General features: G+C 38.0%; 1 protein-coding gene across 6 annotated transcripts in view; it reads left to right on the top strand.

The window, feature by feature from the left end:
* Positions 1 to 25,397, top strand: part of PAK3 (p21 protein (Cdc42/Rac)-activated kinase 3) — a 301,905-nt gene that overhangs the window by 274,581 nt on the left and 1,927 nt on the right. For all 6 annotated transcript variants that reach the window (XR_001006530.1, XM_011984504.1, XM_011984502.1 and 3 more), the window contains 4 exons: positions 782 to 899; positions 2,346 to 2,445; positions 2,947 to 3,143; positions 22,828 to 22,965. Coding sequence is in view for 5 of the 6 variants with exons in the window: in XM_011984504.1 (XP_011839894.1) it covers positions 782 to 899; positions 2,346 to 2,445; positions 2,947 to 3,143; positions 22,828 to 22,965 (553 nt within the window). In the remaining variant the exon portion in view is untranslated. The remainder of the gene's footprint in view (positions 1 to 781; positions 900 to 2,345; positions 2,446 to 2,946; positions 3,144 to 22,827; positions 22,966 to 25,397) is intronic.

The raw sequence follows: 25,397 nt of genomic DNA, 5'->3' as shown, positions 1-25,397 counted from the left end.
GATTACAGGTGTGCGCCACCACACCCGGCTAATTTTTTGTATTTTAGTAGAGATGGGGTTTTGCCATGTTGGCCAGGCTGGTCTCAAACTCCTGGCCTCAGGTGACCCACCCACCTTGGTCTCCCAGAGTGCTGGGATTACAGGCGTGAGCCACTCCACCTGGCCACAAATTTTACAGTCTTGATCAGTGTCTTCTAAAGTGTAACTTAGGAACCACCTGCAACAGAGTAACTTAAAGTCATTCTGTGTTTGTAATTTTGCAAAAAATAATAAAAAAATAAAAAATGCATCTACACTTATAAAAAATGCAGAATTCTAGGCTGCTTTCCATAAATAATAAGATGAGGACTGGACTGTGAAGTTTTATTTTTAACAGGTTTTCCAGGTGAATTTTATGGACACCATAGTTTGAACAATACTGAATATAAAATCTTGCTTCACATTGATATGGGCCTTAGGGCAGAGTGGGAACATTGGGGTCACTCCATTTCCTATAATTTATCTTTCTTGATAAGCAAGGTTTCAGAGAGACCTGATTATACTGCTGAAGTGCCTTCAGATGGTGTCAGGTGATTTGAATAACCTCATGCCCTCTTTGCCTGAATTATAGGGCTCTGGTGACCCTTATTTGATCACTTGGGGTATGCCCCTCAATACCTTCTGAAAGGTAACGGGCGTGGCACAACTCAGAGTTGACTTCTATCAGAACTGAGGCCTGGGAATATCAGAGTCTCCAATTTTTTAGCATCATAAGGCAAAGTCTTTTCTTTTCTTGTTATAGCTACTTGGTGGGTGATGAACTATGGGTAGTCATGGAATACTTGGCTGGTGGCTCTCTGACTGATGTGGTCACAGAGACCTGCATGGATGAAGGACAGATAGCAGCTGTCTGCAGAGAGGTAAGCAAATAGAGCATTTCCAGCTGAGAAGAACACCAAAATTGGCAGTTCTTCGTTTCTGATTATTCAGAATGTTTATGTCATTAAAGTAACAATAGTAGAACTTTTCCACCGAAAACAATTGGAGAGGCCAACTTCAATTTGAATTCTGTCCTAATAGCACTCCCCAGCATCACCCTCCTGAGCCCCTTGTTTATTTTAGCTGCCTTTTGTGAATCTTTTAGTTCCATTATGTCGTTCGTGAGGTGCCATATCTAAACTCACATGCTGTAGTTTCGGTGAACATGGGAAACAGTGATATTGGCATAACACTTCTTTCTAATTTGGGGAAGTTTTTACATGATACTTGTTTTATCCTGCATGTGTAATATGAGCCATGTAAAATAGTTATATTTTCATCATTTTTATAAGGCAATTTAAACGAGGTCTTCCCTCAGCCCAGAAAGCAGTTGCTTTCACAGTACAATCTGAACTTCCCTTACAACCCCACAGGGGGCCTGACAGTCTGTCTCTTTTCCAGTAAGTGTCCTACCCCTAAGGGGTTTCAAACTAAATTAAAGATATATTATTACATTTATTATGTTGACTATTAAAACACACACACACTTTTTACTGGAGTCTCATCTTAGGCATTATAAGCTATCCCATTTATTTTGGTGAGGTTTTCTATCAACAAAAGTAGGAACTCTGACTCACTGAAACTTGAAAACCAATGATAGAAAAACAAAACTAAGTGATATCAGCTAATCTTTGTTTTTTTTTTTTGTTTGTTTTGTTTTGTTTTGTTTTTGTAAGTTGTTCACTTAAATTTCTTCCTTCCTTGCTCTCCTCTCATTCTCATTTTCCCACCCCACATGTCCACCAAACATATATGTTTTCTATTCATGCCATAAATCAAACTTACTACCCTGAGCCTGTGGTTTCCTTCTTCCAGCACTACACTGCAAAGGCATTTCCAAACAAGTGCCTATTACTTCATAGCCTCGGAGTGGTTCCCAAACCTGGCTACCCGTTAGAAATAGTTTGGGGCACTTGTTTTAAATGTAGATTCCTGGGTTTCACTCCAGAACTTCTGAATCAAATCATACCATGTACAATGAAGCTTACCACAGTTGTAGAAGACCAAGCTGAATCCTCCAAATAACTGGGCCAAAGTATATTAATTGGTTAGTTTGACTGTATTAAGGATTGGTGCTATTTATCACATTATCATTCTTCATGTCCTAGTCTGATGTGTCAGCCATCATACTTAGCATGTATAATGCTAAGTGGCATCATTGATGTAAATGGTAATGTGACTTTAAAGTGGTGTTATTGAAGCATTCAGTAATCGATTTCACTTGACAAAATAAAGTTATATCCCTGCCCAAAACTTATCTAGAAATAAAACTTAGTATTAAAAAATTATTTGTGATATAATTAGAACTTTTTTTTCTGATTTAATAGTGCCTGCAAGCTTTGGATTTCTTGCACTCAAACCAGGTGATCCATAGAGATATAAAGAGTGACAATATTCTTCTCGGAATGGATGGCTCTGTTAAATTGAGTAGGTATTTTGGTTCAGGTGGTGTTAGAGTATCAGGGAATTTCTGTTCTTTTATTGTATATCTTAAGAAGATAATGGTTACTGAAAGTGATTTATTTGAAAGAAGTTACAGCCCAATTTGAAGTAAAGAATTTTTCTAACACTGTTCCTGATTATTGTGACCACATTTTTTGGATTTAATATTTCAGAATTTCTAGTGACTTGTGGAATGAATAAATGACAACTATCTAATTAGGAAACTGAAAAATTCTGTAAGTTTGAGAAAACAGTGATGAGGAGGAATTAGATTGAAGTCTAGTAAAAATGACATCACATTAGTCAGTTATTTCAGACCTTCTTAAAATCAGGACCAGCTGAGACGTCAGTTAACAAAAAGGTATGAGCTAGGCAGTTGTGGAAACTCAGTGTGTAACAAAGGAAGATACAGCCATATCTGAAAGTGATATATTGTGAAAAGGAAAATAATTTGGGCTTATTTTAACTGGCTTTTCTTCTCTGCAGCTGACTTTGGGTTCTGTGCCCAGATCACTCCTGAGCAAAGTAAACGAAGCACTATGGTGGGAACCCCATATTGGATGGCACCTGAGGTGGTGACTCGAAAAGCTTATGGTCCGAAAGTTGATATCTGGTCTCTGGGAATTATGGCAATTGAAATGGTGGAAGGTGAACCCCCTTACCTTAATGAAAATCCACTCAGGGTAAGTCAGAAGAGAAGTCAGGTACTTTATTCCCAGCAAAGGGGAAAGGCCAAATATCATTTCTAGCTTCCACCAAAAGTGACCAGAATGGGCTCTTTTCTGAGACCAGTAACATAGAAGCACCAAGTTATAATTTTCAAATTTACTGTAAGCTTTTTAAAGTTTATCTTACAATGTCTCAACAGTTTTCCTTTTCTCTTTCTTTTTTCTTCTTTTTTTTTTTTTTTTTTTGAAAAAGAGCAACTACTCTTTTTTTTCTCTTTTTCTCACTTAATTCTTTTTTCCTTCCAACTTTTATTTTAGGTTCACGGGGGGTACATATGCAGGTTTATTACAAGGGTAAATTCCATGCTGTTAGGGTTGGTGTACAGATTATTTCATCTCCCAGGTAATGAATGGAGTACTCAATAGGTAGTTTTTAGATCCTCAGATTCCTCCCGCCCTCCACTCTCAAGTAGGCCCCAGTGTGAATTTTTCGCTTCTTTGAGTCTGTGTGTACTCAATGTTTAGCTCCCACTTATGAGTGAACATGTAACATTTGGTTTTCTGTTTCTACATTAATTTGCTTAGAATAATGGCCTCCAGCTGCATCCATGTTGCTGTAAAGGACATGATTTCATTCTTTTTTGTGACTACATAGTATTCTATGGTATATATGTTCCACATTTCCATTATCCAATCCACTGTTGATGGACATCTAAATTAACTCCATGTCTTTGCTACTATGAATAGTGCTGCAATGAACATACACGTGTCTATGTCTTTATTGTAGGACAATTTATACTCCTTTGATTATATACCCAGTAATGGGATTGCTGAGTTGAATGATTTATATTCCTTTGGGTATATACCCAGTAATGGGATTGCTGAGTTGAATGATAGTTTTAAATTCTTTGAGAAGTCTCCAAACTGCTTTTTATAGTGGCTGAACTAATTTACATTCCCTCCAGCAGTGTATGAGCACTCCCTTTTCTCCTGAACCTCACCAGCATCTGTTGTGTTTTGACTGTTTTTTTTTTTTTTTTTTTTTTTTTTTGAGACAGAGTCTGCTGTGTTGCCTAGGCTGGAGTGCAATGGCGTGATCATGATCTTGGCTCACTGCAACCTCCGCCTGCTAGGTTCAAGTTATTAGTGCCTCAGCCTCCCAAGTAGATGGGATTACAGGCATGCACCACCATGCCTGGTTAATTTTTTATATTTTTGGTAAAGACAGGCTTCACTATGTTGGCCAGGCTGGCCTCAAACTCCTGGCCTCAAGTGATCTACTTGCCTCGGCCTCCCAAAGTGCTGGGATTACAGGCATGAGCCACTGTGCCTAGCCCCTTCTTGACTTTTTAATAATAACCATTCTGACTGGTGTAAGATGGTATTCATTGTGGTTTTGATTTGAATTACTCTAATGATTAGTGATGTGGAGCATTTTTTCATATGCTTGTTGGGCACATGTATATCTTCTTTTGAGAAGTGTCTGTTCATGTCCTTTGTCCATTTTTGAATGGGGTTGTTTGATTTTTGCTTATTAAGTTCCTTATAGAAGCTGGATATTAGACCTTCATCAGATGCATAGTTTGCAAATATTTTCTCCATTTCTGTAGGTTGTCTGTTTACACGATTGATAGTTTCTTTTGCTGTGCAGAAGCTCTTCACTTAAATGAAGTTCCGTGTGTCAATTTTTATTTTTGTTGAAATTGCTTATGGAGTCTTTATCATGAAATCTTTGCCAGGGCCCATGTCCAGAATGGTATTTTCTAGATTTTCTTCTAGGGTTTTTATAGCTTTAGGTTTTGCATTTAAGTATTTAATCCATCTTGAGTTGATTTTTGCATATGATGAAAGGAAAGGATCCAATTTCAATCTTCTGCTTATGGCTAGCCAGTTATCCCAGCACCGTTTATTGAATAGGTAGTCCTTTCCCCATTGTTTATTATTGTTGACTTTGTCAAAAATCAGGTGGTTGTGGGTGTGCGACTTTGTTTCTGGGTTGTCTCATCTGTCCTATTCATCTATGTGTCCATTTTTGTACCAGTACCATGCTGTTTTGGTTACTGTAGGCTTGTAGTGTAGTTTAAAGTCAAGTAATGTGATGCCTCCATCTTTGTTGTTTTTGCTTGGGATTGCTTTGGCTATTGGGGCTTTTTTGGTTCCACATGAATTTTAGAATAGTTTATTCTAATTCTGTGAAAAATGTCATTGGTATTTTGATATGAACAGTATTGATTCTGTACATTACTTTGGGCAGTATGGCCATGTTGAAAATATTGATTCTTCCTATCCAAGAACATGGAAAGTTTTTCCATTTGTTTTTGTCATCTCTGGTTTCTTTCATCAGTGTTTTGTAATTTTTGTTGTAGAGATCTTTCACCTTCCTGGTTAGCTGTATTCCTAGGTATTTTATTTTTTAGGGCTGTTGTGAATGGGACTGTGCTATTGATTTAGCTCTTAGTTGGATGTTGTTGGTGTATAGAAATGCTATTAAGTTTTTTAGCATTGATTTTGTATCCTGAAACTTTGCTGAAGTTGTTTATTAGATTTAGAAGCCTTTGGGCAGAGACTATGGGTTTTCTAGGTATAGAATCATTTCATCTGGGAAGAGAGATAGTTTAATTTCTTCTCTTCCTGTTTGGATGCCTTTTATTTCTTTCTCTTGCCTGATTATTCTGGCTAGGACTTTTAACATTTTTCTAACATGCTTTGATTGTATTTTTAATGACAAGGGTCTTTAAGATTCCTTAGTATAGCTTTCTAATGTAAAATATATGTAGCTTTTTTTTAAGTTAGATGTGGGGAGAAAGTACTTTTATTACATGACATGGTTAAATGATCAATCTAAAAAACACTTGCTTTATAATTACCTTAACAAAGTAAATAAATGCATTTCCAGAACAGCTGTAATTTTTAAATTGGATTTTCCTTCATTATCAGTAATGATTTATTGATTAACAACAGCTTAGTGGGTATTGAATGGAACACAGAGATAGACATAGTGCTGGTGAAATCACAAACTTAATTAGATTGTCAAGTAGAAAATGATAGGAAACAGTTTGCATTTGCTAACTCACTTTGCTACCACAAAATCAGAGATTTGATCTTCACGTGATCTTGTTATCCCTGCAAAGAGAAAAACTTCATTTCACAACCTAACCCTATCATCTTATTTTGGAGATGTGCTATTGATCATGTGGAGAAAAGGAAAGAGGTATGAAAGAAATGCTTACTCAGTGCAGAAGTGAGCCATAGGTATTTTGTTGTGTATAGCCCAGCAGTGAGCTATTAACAGAAGTTGTGTTTTGTATATATAACAGGCATCACATTGTTTAAAAAAGAAAATATGCACGGATTCAAATTCTACTCTCAAAATTCATGCACAGTGCTAGTATCATAGGCATCTTGTATATTGCCTGTATCATTACCACTAGGAGTCTAAAATTGAATTGTACCCGTGGTATGCAAAAAGAAAAAAAAACATTGTTCTTAGTAAATGGTTAAGAGTTTTCATATAAAGCTTGTAAAATCCATATGCAAATCAAATATATGTGGCTTTCTATGCATGTAAAGAGACCTATAAACTAACTGTCTAGTTGTTTTTGCAGTTAAACATTTTGTAGTTGGGAGCAGAATTCCCTATGTATGGAGAGGAGGACAGCTTCCTCCTGGCTGTCTCCTAACTCTTGTTTTATTCCCTGTGCTGATTAGAAAACAACAGATATGAGGGAATACCCTAATGAATGCTATAGGCTATTTCTCTGATCTCATGAAAAAATCTGGAAATGAGATGTGCACATTGATTAGCTGCCTTCAGGGCTGAGTGGAAAAGAAGGAGCATTTTCCCACCATTTGTGGGATAGCCCTCCATGGATTTAATCAAGTCCACCCCTGACCTATGTTCCAGCACATCAGGATAATTACATGGGTTTTTCCTTATTGTTTAACCACCTTTGCCCATTAAGAAATCGCAGTGAAAGAACACATCAGACGTCTTGTTTCTATGGATTTCCTCCCCTAAGTCTTTGGAGTTTGGAGGCACTAAATGGATTATGGCTATTTTGCTTTCTGCCTTCTAATGAGTAATTTACAACCTGCAAATTTTAAGGATTAAACAAATGGCTCTGTAAAACAACTAGTCTCGGTAATGGATTTATTACCTTCTTCAGTTCCCCAATTACAATTGATCTCTCTTTAGCTAGGCTGCTAATTATTAGAAAAAAGGAAACAGGTTTTGATCTTTATAGGCATCTTCTAGCCTGGGATTAGAACTCATAATTAACAGCTTGTATCTTAGATTCCACCGCTTGATATCTAAACAAGTACTTGCAGATTAACAAACCACAAGGTTCAGGAAGCCTACATTAAGTCTGCAACAAAAAGACCTGTCAGAAAGACCACCCTGTTGAATTCCACTGATAAGGATTTACTCTAACTTTGCTCGTTACTCTCTGTATGTGTGATCAACCTTCAATTAATCAATCAACAAGCCCATATAGAGCTAGCCCTATTCTAATTTTGTCTCTTCTAGGCATCAGGAGTACTTTTTTTGGTTTCGATTTCAAATATGTTTTCCTAATGTTCTCTTGAAGGAAACACAATGTCTCAGGCTATATGCTCTTATTTGGAATCTTTAAAATGTAGTCGCTGAAACCGTGGGGAGATTGGAGAGAAAAAAGATCTAACATGAGCCTACACGGAGCAGCGTTTTCTTGGATCCTGGTGCCCAGGCCATACGTGAGAAAATAGAAAATAATCAAGAGCTTTAAGAGGAGTATAAAAGAGTGCCAGATTAGTCCTTTCTTTAATATCCTTCCAACACTACAACCATCCACTAATGTGTGCTTTGAGGTGGAGAGAGGTAGAAGGAAGGAAGTGGAAGAAAGACAGAGTAGTAGAGTACAGGGTAGCATGTTGATGTGAAAAATTTTGGTCTTGTAGTCAGGCAGATCTGGGTGTGTCCTGGCTCTATAACCTGCAAGCTCTGTGACTGTCTGCAAGTTACTTAAAACCTTTCTAAGCCTGCTTCCTATCTGTAAAATGAGAACTATATCTATCTTACAGTGTTAGTATGGAAACTAAATGAATAACACCTAGCACAGTGTCCAGTTCATTGTAAGAAATGTATATATATATGAAAATGTATATATGGATAGTAAAGTAGTATGATAGGAAAAACAGAGAAAGGATGTTTAGAGGTTTTTTTTTTTTTTGCCTACTCATGAAGGGAGGTTGGATTCAGCACTCTCCTAAGAACATATCCTTCATGAGAGTGGCACACCCATCTACTCAAGGAATGGAGGGTTTTGCACAGTTCAGTACAATCACCATGAACAGGTAACACTGAACAGAAGAAATTCAAGGTGAAATCTGGGGCTATACATTTCAAGGTCATTTATGTTTCACTGTGGGTTTTTCTGTCTCTGTTGTATCAGTTCCAGTTGAGCAGAACCTTCATGAATATTGCCTATTAACATATTGTCGATGCAAGGAATTAACTACTTTTCCCCTTAGTTAGAAAGCAGCTGAGATTTTTAAATGTAAATTTTGCTATACTAATTGACGTAATTTGTTCATAAAATTCCTTTTAAAGGTCAGAGAGTCATTAATTGTACTGATGTTATGAGGCTGGTATCCTTCCAGAGAGAGAGGACACAAGCTTCTTACTGTCCCCCACTGCCTGAAGTCTTTGTACTCAACATAATTGGCCTTGGACATGTTGTTCTGTGACCTATAGACAGTTTTAGTGCAGCCTCCAATAATTAAGTACCTTGTTCCTTCTCTTTGCCAAAGTGACTGGGGTTAAAAATCTAACTTTCCCTGTGGATATACAAATCAAATGTTACTGTTCTGCTGATATCATCAGCTTTTTTGTTAATTGAAGACTTTAAAAAACTGTTACTATAATAATCTGATTCTAAGTAAGGAGACACAATCATTTTTGTCAAACAAAACTTTGGTCTGTTTTCTCAGCACCCAGAGTGTACCCCTTTATTAACTTTGCTTTTACACATAATGGGGCTATTCTTATCAACAGGTTTTGATGGAATTTGTTATTTGTGATATGTAAAAATATGACATCCACTTGAAGTCCCTACTAGACACTTTGAAACACCTTTTATGGTAATGTTCCAAATCTTTATCCAAGTTAAAATAAATTTTAAGTGTTCTCTTTCTACCCCTTACTTTAAACATCTGTGAAGCTGTATCAAAGATTGGATCGCTGGAAGACAGTTATTGGTATTACTGCTAAAAACAATATGTAGTATAGTGTGTGAACCACAGATGCTATATCAGTGGATCTCCTTGGTTGCACATTGGAGTCATCTGTGGAGATTTAAGAATCAGTGATTCTAGGACCCCATCCTCAGGGAAAAATGGCAGTCAGGAAAAGGTCAAATATCAATGTGGCAAGCCCTTTATAGAACACTGTCAAACCTGGACAAAAATTCGTCATCACCCCTCTTTGAACATGGTTGTCCAACCAAAAAATAACGCTATCATTCTACTCACATTTATCCATTTTGTCTAAACATTTATGAGTAATACTATAAAAGCCTAATTGAAATCCTGATGTGCTTTATGTCATTCTCTGATTTACCAGTCCAGTAGCACTATCCAAAAAGAAATGACATTAGTTCAGCGTATGCCTCCATGATATGCTATTTTCTTTTGCAATTTTGCTTCTTCTGAAAATGGAGTTCATCATTAAAATGGTCTAGCTGCTGACTGAGTAGCCAGCATATATTGGTGCATAATAAACCCAACAGTCTGACTACTCATGATTAGGAGTGCATTACCAATATGGCAAGGGAGAAAGGAGGACAGAAATCTAAATTCAGACCTCTTATCTACACTAGTAGGCTTCCCACTTCCTTTTCCTGCACTTAAAGCACTACAGAAATGTTAGTTGTTCTTATTTCTACTTGTAAGAACAAGGAAATTATAGTTGGCTTGTATGACTAGAGAAGAGAGTTAAGCAGAATAAGAGAATCTCTAGTAATTGAAAAGCAACTAAAGGCTAAACTGTTTCTAGATCCCTCCAAGCACTGGGACTTTGCTGTAGATTGGAATGTCTGGGTTTGATGGCGCGTGCTCATTTGGAATTAAAGTCAGACATAAACTTCCTGAGTGCCAGAGAAGCAAGCATACTTTGCTAGCACTCAGTCAATATTGTTTTGAATGTATTTCAGGAAGAGCTGGGAGCATTCCCTTCATTTTCCATAAGCCATGATGGAACAACAAGGTTTATTGATGGTTTGTTGACACTCCTCCTATTTTGAGTGCAAACCTATGCCTAAAAGGAGGGGGAAGTTGGGATCACTACAACTAAAATAATTACAGAAGAATAACAGGGTTTCTTTTTAATCAGAAAAAAAATATTGCCTGTCAAAAGATAGACAGCTCTTAAGAATCATTGGTTGTCAGGAATTCAGTGTAGGAAAATGGGACTTAGCCATAGGAAAGCTGCAAGTCTCATTTAGAATGTAATTCAGAAGCAGACAGCTCAAACTGGTGAATTATGACCCAGAAAACAGCCAAAGGAGAAACTGATTCCATAGCAAACTAAAATCCACCAAGAGAAAATTAGAGAAAGAAAGTTTATGCTACTATTATGTTATAATTTCTCAGAATCCTTATAGCATGGCTTGGGAGTAAAACAAGGATGCATATGCTGACTGCCTTAATAGGTACCATACATATAACTAAGTAGCTAAGTCCCTCCAGATCAAAGTTAATTCTAAAGAGACAAATCATGGAGTGTGATGATAGGCATTTGCACACTGAAATGCCCATGCACATGTTTTATCCTATGGCTTTTGAAATCTGTGTTTTTGCCAATGAGGAATTACTTTACCAAGAAAGTTGGAGTTTTCTTAATAATTAAGATAATTTCTGACCTTTATTGTCATTTTGATTGATACCTTTTCCAACCAGGTTGCAACATCATTGTAGAAAACCCTTTGCATTCTAATAAAACAGTAAGTACTCTGAGGTGTCTTAGATAAGACGTTCTGCAGAGAAAGTTAAATCAATTAAGGCAGCGTAAGCATTGTAGCTGGGAGAGCCAGAGTTCTAACATTATCCCAATAATCAAACTGACTTTTCTGTTGTAGCTTTTTTCTTTCCTTTCTTTTGCTTTGTTTTTCTTTTTTTCTTTCCTTTGCTTTGTTTTTTTGTAAAGAATTACTCTCATGCTCAGATGGCAAAGTTCATCAGCACTTGTTTTTTTGTTTTTTTGTTTTTTTTTAATCTAGGAGGGGCCAATGACTGTGAGAGATCTAGACAAGGAACTTTCTAGTGCCTCTACCAACTGTTTACATTATGGAAGTTAAAGAATGAATTGTATTCTGAAGTCTGTCAGTCAGGAACTCCATAATTTTGTACAGGTTTCTTCTTGCTGAGCCTACATTTCCTTATTGCTTCAAAAGAGTGGAATTTCACTAGATTATTGTTTACCAGTTGGCTCCACAATGCCCTAGAATACCATAGAGTTCCTTGCGGGTGTTGAAGGAGCCAAGAGGGAGGTCACCAGGGTAGGGCTCTTGGTTCCACCAGAAAAATTCCTTTTTAATTACTTTTCTGCCTTGCGCCATCACATGAGATTTACTTAAATAAGACTAAAAACTCATGAGTCCCTTAGTCTGATTCTGTGTCCTTTAGCTGTACATAGGCTACAGCCTTCCCCAACTCTGCCAAAAGGGCCATGGTTTGTGTGTTGTCTCTATGAGTCTCTATGAGTACTTTCAGAAGAGTGGTATTCAGAAAGCAGCTTGGAGACATTTATTTCATCATCTCTGGACTAAATCTGTATCCCACAGAATGGAAAAATCCTCCTTTTCCAACCAAGCAAAGACACTTGATCATGATGTGAAACATACTGTATATGAGACTTGGTAACCTCATTCTGATAATAATCTTGGGAAGAAGCCAGTGAAGAACACTGCAGTAATAAAGCTATTGCAGGGACACAAGGTTCCTCACTCTGGAGTATTATTAAAAGAATTGTATATTATTATGTACAAACCTGTTCAGCTGATTAACTGCATATAAAAATAGAAGTTGAAATCAGTTTATGTGAGTAGTAATGCATGTTTCACAGATCATATCACAGTCAGCCTGTTTTAATCCTAATATGGTAATTTGGAAAAGCCCAAAAGAATTAGAGTGCTAGTCCCTTCTTGCACTAATATTCTGAAATGAAATATGAACAAAAGTATAATGTTAAATATTACCTTAGGACTAGAAATTTGTTGTGTGTTAAAGAGAAAATTGGAGGTAAGGAAGTTGACATACCAAGTATGCACATTATTTTGAGAATTTTTATGGGAAAAGGACCAGGAGCAATGGAGCAGTCACAGAATGGGACCTAGGATTCAGGTCCCCTTGGTCTCCCAGATTTTCTAGCCCTTATCTATCTTCGTTTCTCTTTGTCCTCATTCCACCAGTGATATTCTCCTCCCATTGTCTTTTGGCCCCTGTTTTTGCCCTCATTTTTCGTTTTGCTTCCTCTGCTTCTCACAGTTTCTTGCCTCTACCTTTTGCACCATTTTGCTTTTCTTCCTTTCCTAGATCTGTACCTACCCACATCCCTACTTCCAAATGCCCTATAGTTCCAAACCTTGGGTACTGCTTTGTGTGCCCAAGGTTGCTTCATAAGCACAAGTAGCCCCCTCTGCAATTCTTAGCAAGCATTATTAGTTCTGAGAATGAGCACACATATTGTCGGAGTTACCTGTAATTTATTTTACGGCATTGGTCAGTCTTTTGTGCTTGAAAGGAGCACATTTAGGCTAGGCTAACACCCAGTGAGTCAGCCCTACCTAATTACCTTTTACTGTAAACCTATAAGGGGATAGATCTGTAATAGGTTCATTTTAAATAGCCTTTTAAGGATTAAACAACAAAACAACAATAACAAATGTCCCTCATAATTTGGTGACCAATGAGAACTTCTATGTAAGACAAGCAGGAAGTTAAATTAGACCAGATTGCTCATTCAGCTATCACACTGAAATGTTGGGTTGAGTAAGCCCAAGTATGGAATACAATGTTCATTATAATGTAATGATTTCTTTTTGCATATTTGGCCCCCATTACTCTCTTCTAAGAAAGACATGGCAGACACTTTCATGATATCCATAAACACATCAGAGGCAGCAATATCCTCTGGCTTTTAAACTCTGAAATCCCAGGTCACGAGTAAACTAAGTCATAAGGTGTTAAGTCACTTGTTGGCAAATATCGCTCATAAAACACTCAAAGTTAGTTGGAAATTCTAAAATGACAGAAGAATCAGATTAGGAGTCAGTTGCAGGCAACAACCAGCTGCATATAAACCTTCAATATAGACAGATATACGTATACATATATGTGTGTATATACATATATTTACATATATATGCATGTATATATACATACTTATATGTGTGTGTGTATATACACATATACATATACACATACACACACACATATATACACACACACACAGTTGACCCTCTGATCCACGGGTGTGAAATCCATGGATTCAACCAACCACAAATCAAAAGTATTTTTTTAAATGATGGTTTCATTGTACTAAACATGTACAGACTTTTTCTTGTAGTTATTCCCAAAACAATGCAGTATGATGACTACAGTCATGGGCTACGTAACAATGTTTTGGTTAATGATGGACTGAATATACAGTGGTGGTCCCATAAGATTATAATGGAGCTGAAAAATTTCTGTCACCTAGTGATGTCATGATGTCCTAATTCAATGCATTACTCACGTGTTTGTAGTGATGAGGGTATAAACAAACCTACTCCTCAAGAAGAGCCTCAGGCAGGTCCTTCAGGAGGTATTGGCAAGCAAGGTATTGTTATCCTAGGAGGTGACAGCTCCATGCAAGTTATTGCCCCTAAAGTCATTCCAGTTGGACAAGATATGGAGAGGGTACAACAGTGGTATTGATAATCCTGACCCTGTCTAGGCCTAGGCTAATGTGTCTTTGTTTCTTAGTTTTTGGGGAGGTTTTGTTTTGAGACAGAGTCTCACTTTGTTGCCCAGGCTGGAGTACAGTTGTGCCATCTCGGCTCACTGCAACCTCTGCCCCCCCGGTTTCAAGCGATTCTCATGTCCCAGCCTCCCGAGTAGCTGAGATTGCAGGTGCCTGCCACCACACTCAGCTAATTTTTGTATTTGTAGTAAAGACGAGGTTTCACCGTGTTGCCCAGGCTGGTCTCGAACTCCTGACCTCAGGTGATCTGCCTGCCTCAGCTCCCAAAGTGCTGGGATGACAGGCGTGAACCAACATGCCCAGCCTGTTTGTGTTTTAGTTTTTAACAAAAAAGTTTAAAATGAAAAAAGGAAAACATTTTTAAGATAGGAAATGTTTATAGTTTATAGGATAAGGATATTAAAAAGAAAATATTTTTGTACAGCTGTACAATGTGTTTTAAACTGTTACGAAGGAGTCAAAAGGTTGAAAAAATAAGTTTATAAATTTAAAAAGTTACAGCAAGCTAAAGTTAATTTATTATCAAAGAAAAAAATTTAAATAAATTTAGTGTAGCCTAAGTGTACAGTATTTATAAAGCCTATGGCAGTGTATAGTAATGTCCTAGGCTTTCACATTCACTCACTAGTCACTCAGTGACTCACCCTGAGCAACTTCTAGTCCTGGAAGCTCCATTCATAGTGAGTGCCCTACACAGGTGTACCAATTTTTATCTTTTATAACATATTTTTACTGTACTTTTTTCTATTTTTCGATACACAAAGACTTACTTAAACACACTGCACTAGTCATCTACAGTATTCAGTACAATCACATGCTGTACAGATTTACAACCTAGGAGCAATAGGTTGTACCATATAGCCTAGGTGTGTAGTAGGCTATTCAATCTAGGTTTGTGTAAGTACACTCTATGATGTTCACAAAACGACGAAATTGCCTAATGATGCATTTCTCAGAATGTATTCCCCATTGTTAAGCAATGCATGACTGTATTTACGTGGCATTTATATTGTATTAGGTATCATAAACAATCCAGAGATGATTTAAAGTATAGGGGAGGCTGTGCATAGGTTTTATATGAGGAACTTGAGCATCCATAGATGTTGGTATCTAAAGGGGTTCCTGGAACCAATCCCCCGTAGATACCGAGGTATGACTTTTGTGTGTGTGTGTGTGTGTGTGTGTGTGTGTGTGTGTGTGTGTGTGTGTACTAGACACTGGGCAATATACAATACTGTATGAAGCCCCTCTACCTCTCTGAGTGGGTACCTGCCCTTTGTTCCCCATTTCCAAACAGGTAGAGAATGATTGACCCATTTCTTCTGTAGAGGCAGAGGTGGATCAATTAAACCAGTAGTTTATATACAGTGTGCTTCACTTCTTGAAGAGCCCTTGTCTGCTTTTTCTAGGAGCACTCCCATCCCAGAGACTGGGAACAGTGAGACGTGGTATTGTGCGGTGGTCAAGAGCATGAACTCTGGATTCATACTCCCTGGATTCAAATACTAGTTTTGTGACATTGGGCAAGTTCTTCTTCTTATCTCCACAAGTCTCAGTTGCTTCTCAATTAGAGATCAAAATAGAATTTATTATAAACAGTCTAAAATAAACTTCAGGGTTTATTTGTGAATTGCACAAGCTAATAATAATCATTCAGTAAAAGTTATCTATTAATACTTCCCATGGATATAATATTTATACAGATATCAAGATGTCAATGAATAGCTCTCTTATAGTTCAGTTGCATTGTATGTTAAGTCGACTTTTAGGGCTGGACTGGGGCCCTCTCACCATACATAATATGATTTCCATGGTAAAATGTGTTTTGCGTCTCAAATATTCAGCCTACAAAGAAATGTCTGTACAGAACCCTATCCTCTTTGTAAAGTGAGTCTTTGTATTGGTGCTGGGGCCCCTCATGGTTGCTAACATGTTTCCATGTAAATCCCCTGGTTTGTTTTCTAATTTCTTAACTTAAACTTTATAAACTGTTGTAATGAACTGAAGTCACAAACTAGAGCTTTTTAATTAAGTGGTTAATCCTGTTACAAAACTGCCTTAATAACAGTTTATTGAGTACATATGGATTGTGTGGGGACTTCTTTGGAGAAATATGGTAACTTCTATGATGACTGCTTTGATCTTTTTTAATTGAGGAAATTGTTAATATAGTAAATTGAATTATCACTTAAACTTAAAGTTTTCTCTTAGTACTTAGGTAAATTCAGTTGCACATCAGTGTCAGTGAAAACTTTGATGTTTGTGTGTTATTACCAAGATATTTAGAGTTATTATGAAGAATTTGAGAACATCAGAAACTTCTAGGTAATACGTATATCACAAGGAAGAAAGCCACCATTTTTCTGGCCAAAGGTTGTATTTCTAACATTATAAATAAGGTCCGTAGGTTATGGGGCCTATATTGCCTCACCTCAGGAAGAAAACAGATCTTGTTAAATGATCTAACAGATTAATCAAGAGTACCTTTTCTGTTCAAGAACAGTCAGAGAAAATAAGTTTCTGAACTATGTTTCAAGTTCCAGAGAACACTTGTTTTCTTCCCTTTCTCTATGAGTCTTTCTGCATTGGCCATGTTTTAGTCATCTTTTTCCAGTTTTCCCTCCCTTTGATGAGGACATCTCCTTACATATGCTATTCATACAGCTCTCTTCCTTCTCCCACACTGAACAGTGGGGTCATCAGAAGTTATTATATGCCAGGCCTGTTCAGCTCAGAAAAGGTGCCATTTTTCATTTTCTGCATATCTTCTTAGACTTTAATAGGTCACTTTTAGGTTCTGAGCCTTAATATTTATGTATATAAGTCTGTCATAGTCTCAGCTCAGTTAAATTTATACACTTTGGCTATTTCGTTCAGTAACAAAAACATTTATTGAGCACGTATTTTGAGCAAGTTGTCACAAAATCCACGGTTGGTTATAACACAGCTCCTACCTTCCATGGGCTCACAATCTAGAAGGAAGACAGACCTGTAAACAAATAACAAGTGCTCATACATAATACAATGTAAAAATAGACATATAAACATGCAGTATTAGAGTTCAAAGAAGGAAATGGCTAACTCCATCTGCCGGGTGACCATGGAACTATCCTTGTTTGCTTGAGATTGAGGGACACAAAACCTCAAATACCAAAACCCAGGATAGTCCCCAGAAAACCAGAGTGTTTGGTCACCATGTTTACCTACCTGGGAGAGATGGAGAAGACTTTAAAGAAGAGATAGCATTTTAACCAGTGCTTGAAAAGCAAGTTTATCAGGTACTTAAGGGAAATGAGGATAGCATTTTAGGCAGCAATGAAAGGCATTTCCTATTCAGGGAATGATGAACAAATTGGTGTGAGTAGTATGTGAGCTTCAGCCAGTGTGTTTGTGTGTGGCGGGGCAGGAGAGGAGTTGGGAGAAGCGCCCTAGGGTGAGAAGAGTACAGATGGAAACTGGAACTGGAAAGGTGGGCAGGGGGCAAATCATACAGGACTACCTAAGGAATCTTTATTATGTCCTGTGAATCAGTGGTTTTTAAACAACAATAATGATCCTCTGATTCCAGTGAATCCTTGCTTGGAAGCACAAATAAATGGAGAAAAACACACAAATTTTCTGATTGAAAAAGGTTTGTAAGCTGGAAGCAGTGGCTTACGACCGGCACTTTGGGATGCCAAGGCAGGTGGATCACAAAGTCAGGAGGTCAAGACCATCCTGGCGAACAAGGTGAAACCCCATCTCTGCTAAAAATACAAAAATTAGCTGGGTGTGGTGGTGGGCACCTGTAATCCCAGCTACTCGGGAGGCTGAGGCAGGAGAATCGCTTGAACCCAGGAGGTGGAGATTGCAGTGAGCCATGATCGTACCATTACACTCCAGCCTGGCAACAGAGCAAGACTCTGTCAAAAAAAAAAAAAAAAAAAAAGGAAAAGGAAAAGGAAAAAGAAAATGTATGTTGGGGAGGGTCCTAGAATCTCTCTTCCTCTCTCTCTCCCTCTTCTTTTCCCTCTTAACTGCTCTTAGGAATTTTGGGGAGCACAGTTTGAAAACCACATCTGTGGACCATGGGGAGTGACAAAATATTTTAAAGCAGGAAGTGAATTACATGAGGAGAACTGTGATGAGATAAGATTGTTAAGGCGGATGGATGGAAGAATAAAAAGGCTTGAATAATGGAAAAATGGTTAGGAGGTTATCATAACCTTGGAACCATCTGAAAGAAGCCTGACTTTAAGCAAAGACAATAGGGATAGAGAGAAGTGGATGGGTATGAAAGACATTTCTAAAGGTTGCATTAACAAAACCTGGTGGACTATTTATAGTAAGGGTGGGGAGAGGGGAAGATTGCTGGGTGAAGAAGAAGGGGGGAAAGATGATTATATGGTTTCTTACTTAACATTAGAAGCAACCAACTAGTATATGGGAAATCTCTAGTCTAATTTCTAATAGCCACTTTATTTTCTTTGAGTTTTCATTAGCTCAGATAAAACCAACATGTTATCACTCATGCCTAGAACAATTGTCCTTCATCTTTCTTCATCTAATACTTGACTTTGCTAGTAAAACCCTTTTTGTTGTCATTGTTGTATTGGCTACAACTGTATTTGTCTCTCATTAGCAGGGTAGTGGATAGCAATTTTCTTTTTTTTACTAAGAGAGTCCTCAGCTTACTCACAGGATATGTTCCAAAGGCACATTTTTAAGTTAATTATTTGGACCTCAGAGTGCATTTTCCCATAGAAGTGGCATTATACATAGTGATTAGGTTCCCAGGCCAGTCCACAAAAGCCAGTTTAGCCCATATATAACTGAAAGTGTGGATTTTTGCAATAGAAATTAGTTTGAAATAATACTGTTGCAATTAAAATGAAAACAATAGTTGCAAAAGAAATAGTCTGGGTTTTTGTTTCCCTCAAAGGGTAGGGCTTGATGAAAAGCAGGTTTAATCCTAGGAAGACAAAGAGAAATAGATGGGGATTTTTTTGTAAATTGGACACTGCAGCTTTTTAACTGTATTTCTAAATAATGTTTTGGAGTTTTTAAAATAATAAAAGCAACTGTGTTCATTGTAGAAAATTTAGAAAATTAAAAAATGTATTTCAAAAATTAAGTCACCAACAATCCTACCATCCAGAGAGGACCAGTGTTCACAAATTGGTGTATTTCAGCCTTTTTCTTACTGCATGCATTTTTAAATCAGTTCACCAATAGTAATTATGGTGCATCGACATGATGAACTATTATGCAGCTCTTAAAATGATATTTATGAAGAATTTTTAAAACATCAAAAAATATTTATGATATATTGTTGAGCAAACGGCAGCCTTGCATTTGATACCTTGTTTAGGGAAGAGGGAGTATAAGCAGAAGATCAACACTTAATCAACCGGGGCAGGAGTCTGCTGTTAGACCACCAATCAAAACCTCCTACCCACCCCCTAACAAACCCACCCCCTATCAGACCCACCCCCTAACAAAAACTACAGCCAGACCTTTTTGTCGAAGTTCTGAGGAGGACATAACGGTTCTCTGAAGTACTGTAGAGGTTCGTAGCACTGGCTCTTCATTACTTCAGATTTTCCTTCAAATTACAGGGCTTTCTTCTCCCTTGATGTACTATTTCACTAGCACTACTCAGGCATAACAACTATGATTAAGGTCATTTTTTTGGATTCATAAATGGAATGGAAAAAGGGCCAAGTATTTCCTTAGGTAATTATGCATAGATTGAAGAGAGATGAGAAGGACTCGGGTAGAGAAGATGTGTATGTACTTTTAAGGAAGAAAATTATGTGGAATAGAATGTATTAAGCTAAGAATGGTGAAAGTAAAGTGAGAAAATGAGACAGTATAGCATGAATACAGATCTACAGAGAGTGAAAACGAATCTGGGAAAGGAAGAAAGAGATGTGCTTGCTTAGGTCTGGGCTTGGCTACAGAGCAAGCAAAAAAGCAAGAACAGTGACTTTGGGGAAGTTGTAGCCAGCTGAAATAAAAGAGTTTTAGGAGGAGGCAGGGAATGCAATTTGTAGCAACTGATTTTCTTTTAATAAAGGAATAAATATGTTTGAGAGGACAGGTGCTTCAAGCACTAATCATCCAAGAACAAAAACAGTTTGAACTTAATTGACTATATCTGCTATGATTGTGCACTATTCGATTTTAGCCCAATCAGTGATTTTCTAAAAGCATCCCATCTCCTTTTAGTCAAAACTGGATTTGTCACTGACTTGTATTTTGGCATGGGAGTCCTAATAGCTGCCACCTGCATTTCCTGTTCATCAGTGGAGGTATTGAAAATTACAAAGGGATGAGAGTTGGGGGAAAGGAAGATGTACATTTCGTAGGGGTGAGGGATGTATTCACATATGGGTTTTTTAGTACTAGGACGAAAAGCCAAAAGTTTCCATGCACTGCAGAGAAGCACATGGCATTGTAGTTCTCACACATTGCTATGCAAGACAATCTCCTATGGAATTCTGTGGCTCTTACGTTTGGTGTACATATGATGCGGAGATTCTAAGTTATTATGTGTGAAGTGGGCTCCAGGTTCTCAGCCAGGGATTCTCATTGTTGGCTGTAAGTTGGAATCACCTGGAGAGCTTAAAAATATTGGCGCCTAGGTTCTGTTCCCAGAGGGTTTTACTTAATTTTTCTGGGAGTGAGAACTGAGCGTGGGGATTTTCTAACTCTCCCCAAGTGATTCTAATGTGCAGACAAGTCTGGGACCCTCTAGTTTAGCCCATTGCTTAATTACTTGGGTGGATTAAACCAGTTGTTCTTAAAGTGTTGTCCTGGAACCAGCAGCTTCAACATGAACAGGACACTAATACGAACGCAAATTCTTGGGCCCCTGCCCATATTTACTGAAACTCTTGGGGTGGCTCAGAAACGTGTGTTTTAACAAACCCTCTGGATGATTCTGATGCATGCTGTAAAGTTGGCAGTCACTAGATTAAACGGTTGTTCCTGACCCTTTCTAAAGTACATCTGTAGGAGTTACTAAAAAGAAGAGATGTCTTCAAGAGCTGATGAAAACTGGCCTGCAAAAGGACTTTTATAGAAATACCTATAATAATAATAACAGAAGCTAGAGTAGAGAAAGGAGAAAGGGGATGATAATTTGCTGCAAAACTCAGGCAAGTTCAGGAGGGAACATGTTTTCATAAGAGTTAGGGGGTTTGTTGAATGGGCTGGTAAAACCCTGGCAGTACCTGCAGGCAAACTCCTACTTATTCTTCAATACCCTTTTAAAATGTCAGCCTCTTCCGTGAAGGTTTCTCTGAGCTCTGGTGTGAACTACTTCATCCTTGTATTTACTTAGTGCTTTCTAGTTTCCTCAATTAGCTCTTGGTCCGCTGTACAGTCACGCTCTATATATGTCTCTCTCCCTCACTAAATTGCGTGATTCTTCAAAGCAAGATCACTGTCTTATTCATCCTTAGCTCTCCAGTGTCTAATAAACTATCTGGTACATACTAAATGCTCTTGAATTGTTTGCTGAGAGGAGGCATCAGTAATGACCAGCTTTCTTGTATCAAGAACCTTCAGCTGGGCGCAGTGGCTCGCACCTGTAATCCCAGCACTTTGGGAGACCAAGGTGGGTGGATTATTTAAGTTCAGGAGTTCAAGACCAGCCTTGCCAACATGCTGAAACCCCATCTCTACTAACATGGTGACGCATGCCTGTAATCCCAGCTACTGCAGAGGCTGAGGTGGGAGAATCACTTGAACCCAGGAGGTGGAGGTTGCAGTGAAGCGAGATCATGCCACTGCACTCCAGCCTGGGCAACAGAGCAAGACTCCGTCTCAAAAAAAAAAAAAAAAAAAAAAAAGATGGGTTTACCTTTGTGAATTAATCATAGTCCTGAGTTCAGCTCTCTGATTGGAAGACTAGAGACCTTGATTCTCTCAGGACATTATGACTTGACGTCTCTTAGTGGTGGCCTTATACTACAAAGCTCTCAGAGAAATATACAATTATTAGCAACTTATTATTTTACCATGATAATTGTCAGGTGCCAAGACTACTATTGTCAATTTTTCTCATATTTCCTCTCATTGTAGGTGTACCTTCATGGGAAATCTAATTAAAATCAATAGGGATACAGCTGCCACAGGGTAAAAGTATTTGAGTTCTTGGGCCCCACAGCTTGCCTCTCTCATCCAGGCACTGGCATCTTCTGGTTCCTTGTACTTCCCTAATTCTATAATGTACTCTCTTCATTCTACATCTATTCACAAACATTCTTCAAGCAAGATAAGCACTTAGTAAATCACAATTACCTTTCTATTGCACTTCCCCAAAGTTATACTCAGGTCAAAATGAATGGATGTATGTGTATTCTCCAAGTCTTTAGATAAATAGATTTACAGGCAATCCTTTGGTTTAATTTTCTAGGTACTTAATCACATATTCATTATATGTGGATTTTTTTCTGGCTTAACTCTCGGAGGACAACAATATAACCTTATTTTTAAGTTTTTGGAGGTAGGACACTTTACTGTCACGTCAGTTACTGCCAATATTAATCATTTCTAAATGTTATAGAAGCTTTGAAAGATATGTGTCATTCTCTAAAGTGGAATTATTAAGACCCAGAATGTAAACCAGAAGGAACTGGATTTTTGCCTTCTGTGCCAACCCATGATTTTAATATGTATGTGCCGAATGGATTTTTCTATTTTTTTCTACAGGCATTGTATCTGATAGCCACTAATGGAACCCCAGAGCTCCAGAATCCTGAGAGACTGTCGGCTGTATTCCGTGACTTTTTAAATCGCTGTCTTGAGATGGATGTCGATAGGCGAGGATCTGCCAAGGAGCTTTTGCAGGTGAAAATAAAATAGGACAATTACAAAGAGAGGCATTATACTCAGCTTTTCCATCTCAATGTGTGACAGAGAGCTCTGTCAAGAGATGTCTAGAGTTAGGCTATTACCATTTTATTTTAGACCACAGGCACATAACTATAGGCATGCATCTAATACATGATTGATTGACATGTTGCCTTTCTTCTGAGAAGTTGGCAGTGTAATCCGTAAATCTCTTTTGTTCTTCCTGGAGTCTTATTTTGCAAGGAAAAAAAAGCAATGTGACCCTCTGGTGTTGGTGTTTTGTTCTAAACTTTACTTGTGCCCCTGGATGTTGTATGCAGGTGTTCTTGGCCGGAGGTAATTCTCTACATAACTATGCAATTATTTCCATGGCATTTGCTACTCTAATGCTTTACTGGTCAAAGCCCCTTTGCTTGTGATGCCAATTGGCAGGCACCTGCTTGCCTGGGTGAGTACCATCCAGTGGTGAGTGCCTCTGTAACCATTTGTCCTTTTCATGGCTCTCAGGGATTAATATATATGATGAGAAATAATACTTACTATGTACCAAATTCTTTCAATAAATTATTTCATTTTTATAACAACTCTATAGGGTAGGCATTATTATCCCATTTTATAGATGTAAAAGTTGAGGCTCACAGCTCTTGAATGGCAGAGCTGGGATATGAGCCCTGAATTGTCTGACTTTCTACCATACATCACACACAAACCAATTTAGATAAAAATATGTCTTTATTTGATAAAGCAGTACGTGCCCAGGATGATACACATAGCTTCACTGCTGGGGATTGTTTCTCAGGGACATGTATGAAGACATTTAACATCTAAGAACAATGACTGCTATTTTTCTTTGTGATTTTGAACACATAAGCCAATTAAACAGAAGGTGCAACACTTGGTTATACAGCGCGTTAACCACAGATTGTCTGTTCTAGCCTACCCCCTGAAAGAAAAACCTGTTCCTGTTGTTTCTGAACTCCCTCCAGAGACAATGCCACGCCCAGACAAAAAAATATCCCACCCTAACTCAGATCATACCTGGAATAGACCTTTTTGGAGAAACTGAAGAGACTATATCTTTTCTTTTCTGCTACCTGCAAGCATTTCACAGGTTATCATAAGGCCCTAAAATGTCAAATCTGGAATGGCACTTTGTTAACCCTCTAATTAATCCAGCCTCAAATTACAGATGAAAGTCAACTTTTGAGTATATCACTTTTATATCTTTTTAGCCCTCCCACCACTCCACATACACATTCTGATACACATTCCTCTTATGTTTTCTTGTAAAGATAATTGAAGATGTAAGTTATCTTCAACTGGCTATCCAGATAAATGTGACTGTCCAGCTAAATAGATCATTAAATCAATTATCTAGTTAATTCATTCCCCAACAATTCTTTTATATGAACCAGCCAGATAACTGATGCAAAACTGTATTTTGAGTCTAAATTGAATAGTTTATTGCGTCTTTTCATTTTATACATGTAAGCAACAGCCCGTATTTCTCTTTGAGTCCATGCAACTCCATTCTCTGACTCTAGCCTATTATTGCCATTTCCAAGATTAGAAAGGCGAGAGATGCATGACATTCACCCCACTGGAAGGCTGGAGAAAAGACACAGGTCTTGAATATTTGTGTGTCTTTCTGTATGACCTAAGACAATTCTCTGTCCATCAATTGATATTTATTGAGTAACTTCCATTTGTAAAGCATAAGTGCAGTATACAAACCTATTAAAAGGCATGATTCCTCCATTTAAGACGTTCACAACCGTCTTGGGTACATGAAAATATAATGCAAAGCTGTTTAGAGACTCATTCAACCCAAAGAACTGTTCAAATAGTAAATGACATGGTTGATTAGAGAAATACTTCCGTAAGCTAGGGGTGATCAGAAAATGTCTGCAAACAGGAAAGAGGTCTGCTGGGCCTTGAAGAAGTGATCAGTTTTAGATAAGTTGAAGAAAATAAGGGAAGGGATTTCAAATGGAAGGAAGTATTAGGGTTTAACCAAAGACATACGGGCAAGGTCTATAGGAACAGAACCTAGAAAGTGTGGCTGAAATAAAGAGTTCAAGTACAGAAGCTGCAGGAGATAATCCTGTGGTGGGCCTTGAACACCAGGCTTAAGAGTTGGGGCTGTAGGCAGTGGGGAAACACTGAAGATGTCTGAGGGACAGCATGATGACAACTTTGTTTAGGATGATTAATCTGGTAGTATGTGGTAAGAATTAGCAACAAGAAAAAAATGGAGACAGGGAGACCAAGGAGGAGTTATGGTTTGGGATTAAGATGATTAGGACTGAATTAGAAAAAGCAAGAGATGGCCAGACGTGATTGCTCATGCCTATAATCCTAACACTTTGGAAGGCCGAGGCAGGTGGATCACCTGAGGTCAGGAGTTCGAGACCAGCCTGATCAACATG

Source organism: Mandrillus leucophaeus, unplaced genomic scaffold (genome assembly GCF_000951045.1).
Source record: "Mandrillus leucophaeus isolate KB7577 unplaced genomic scaffold, Mleu.le_1.0 Scaffold269, whole genome shotgun sequence".
Taxonomy (NCBI): domain Eukaryota; kingdom Metazoa; phylum Chordata; class Mammalia; order Primates; family Cercopithecidae; genus Mandrillus; species Mandrillus leucophaeus.
This window is presented reverse-complemented; position numbering and strand designations above follow the sequence as displayed.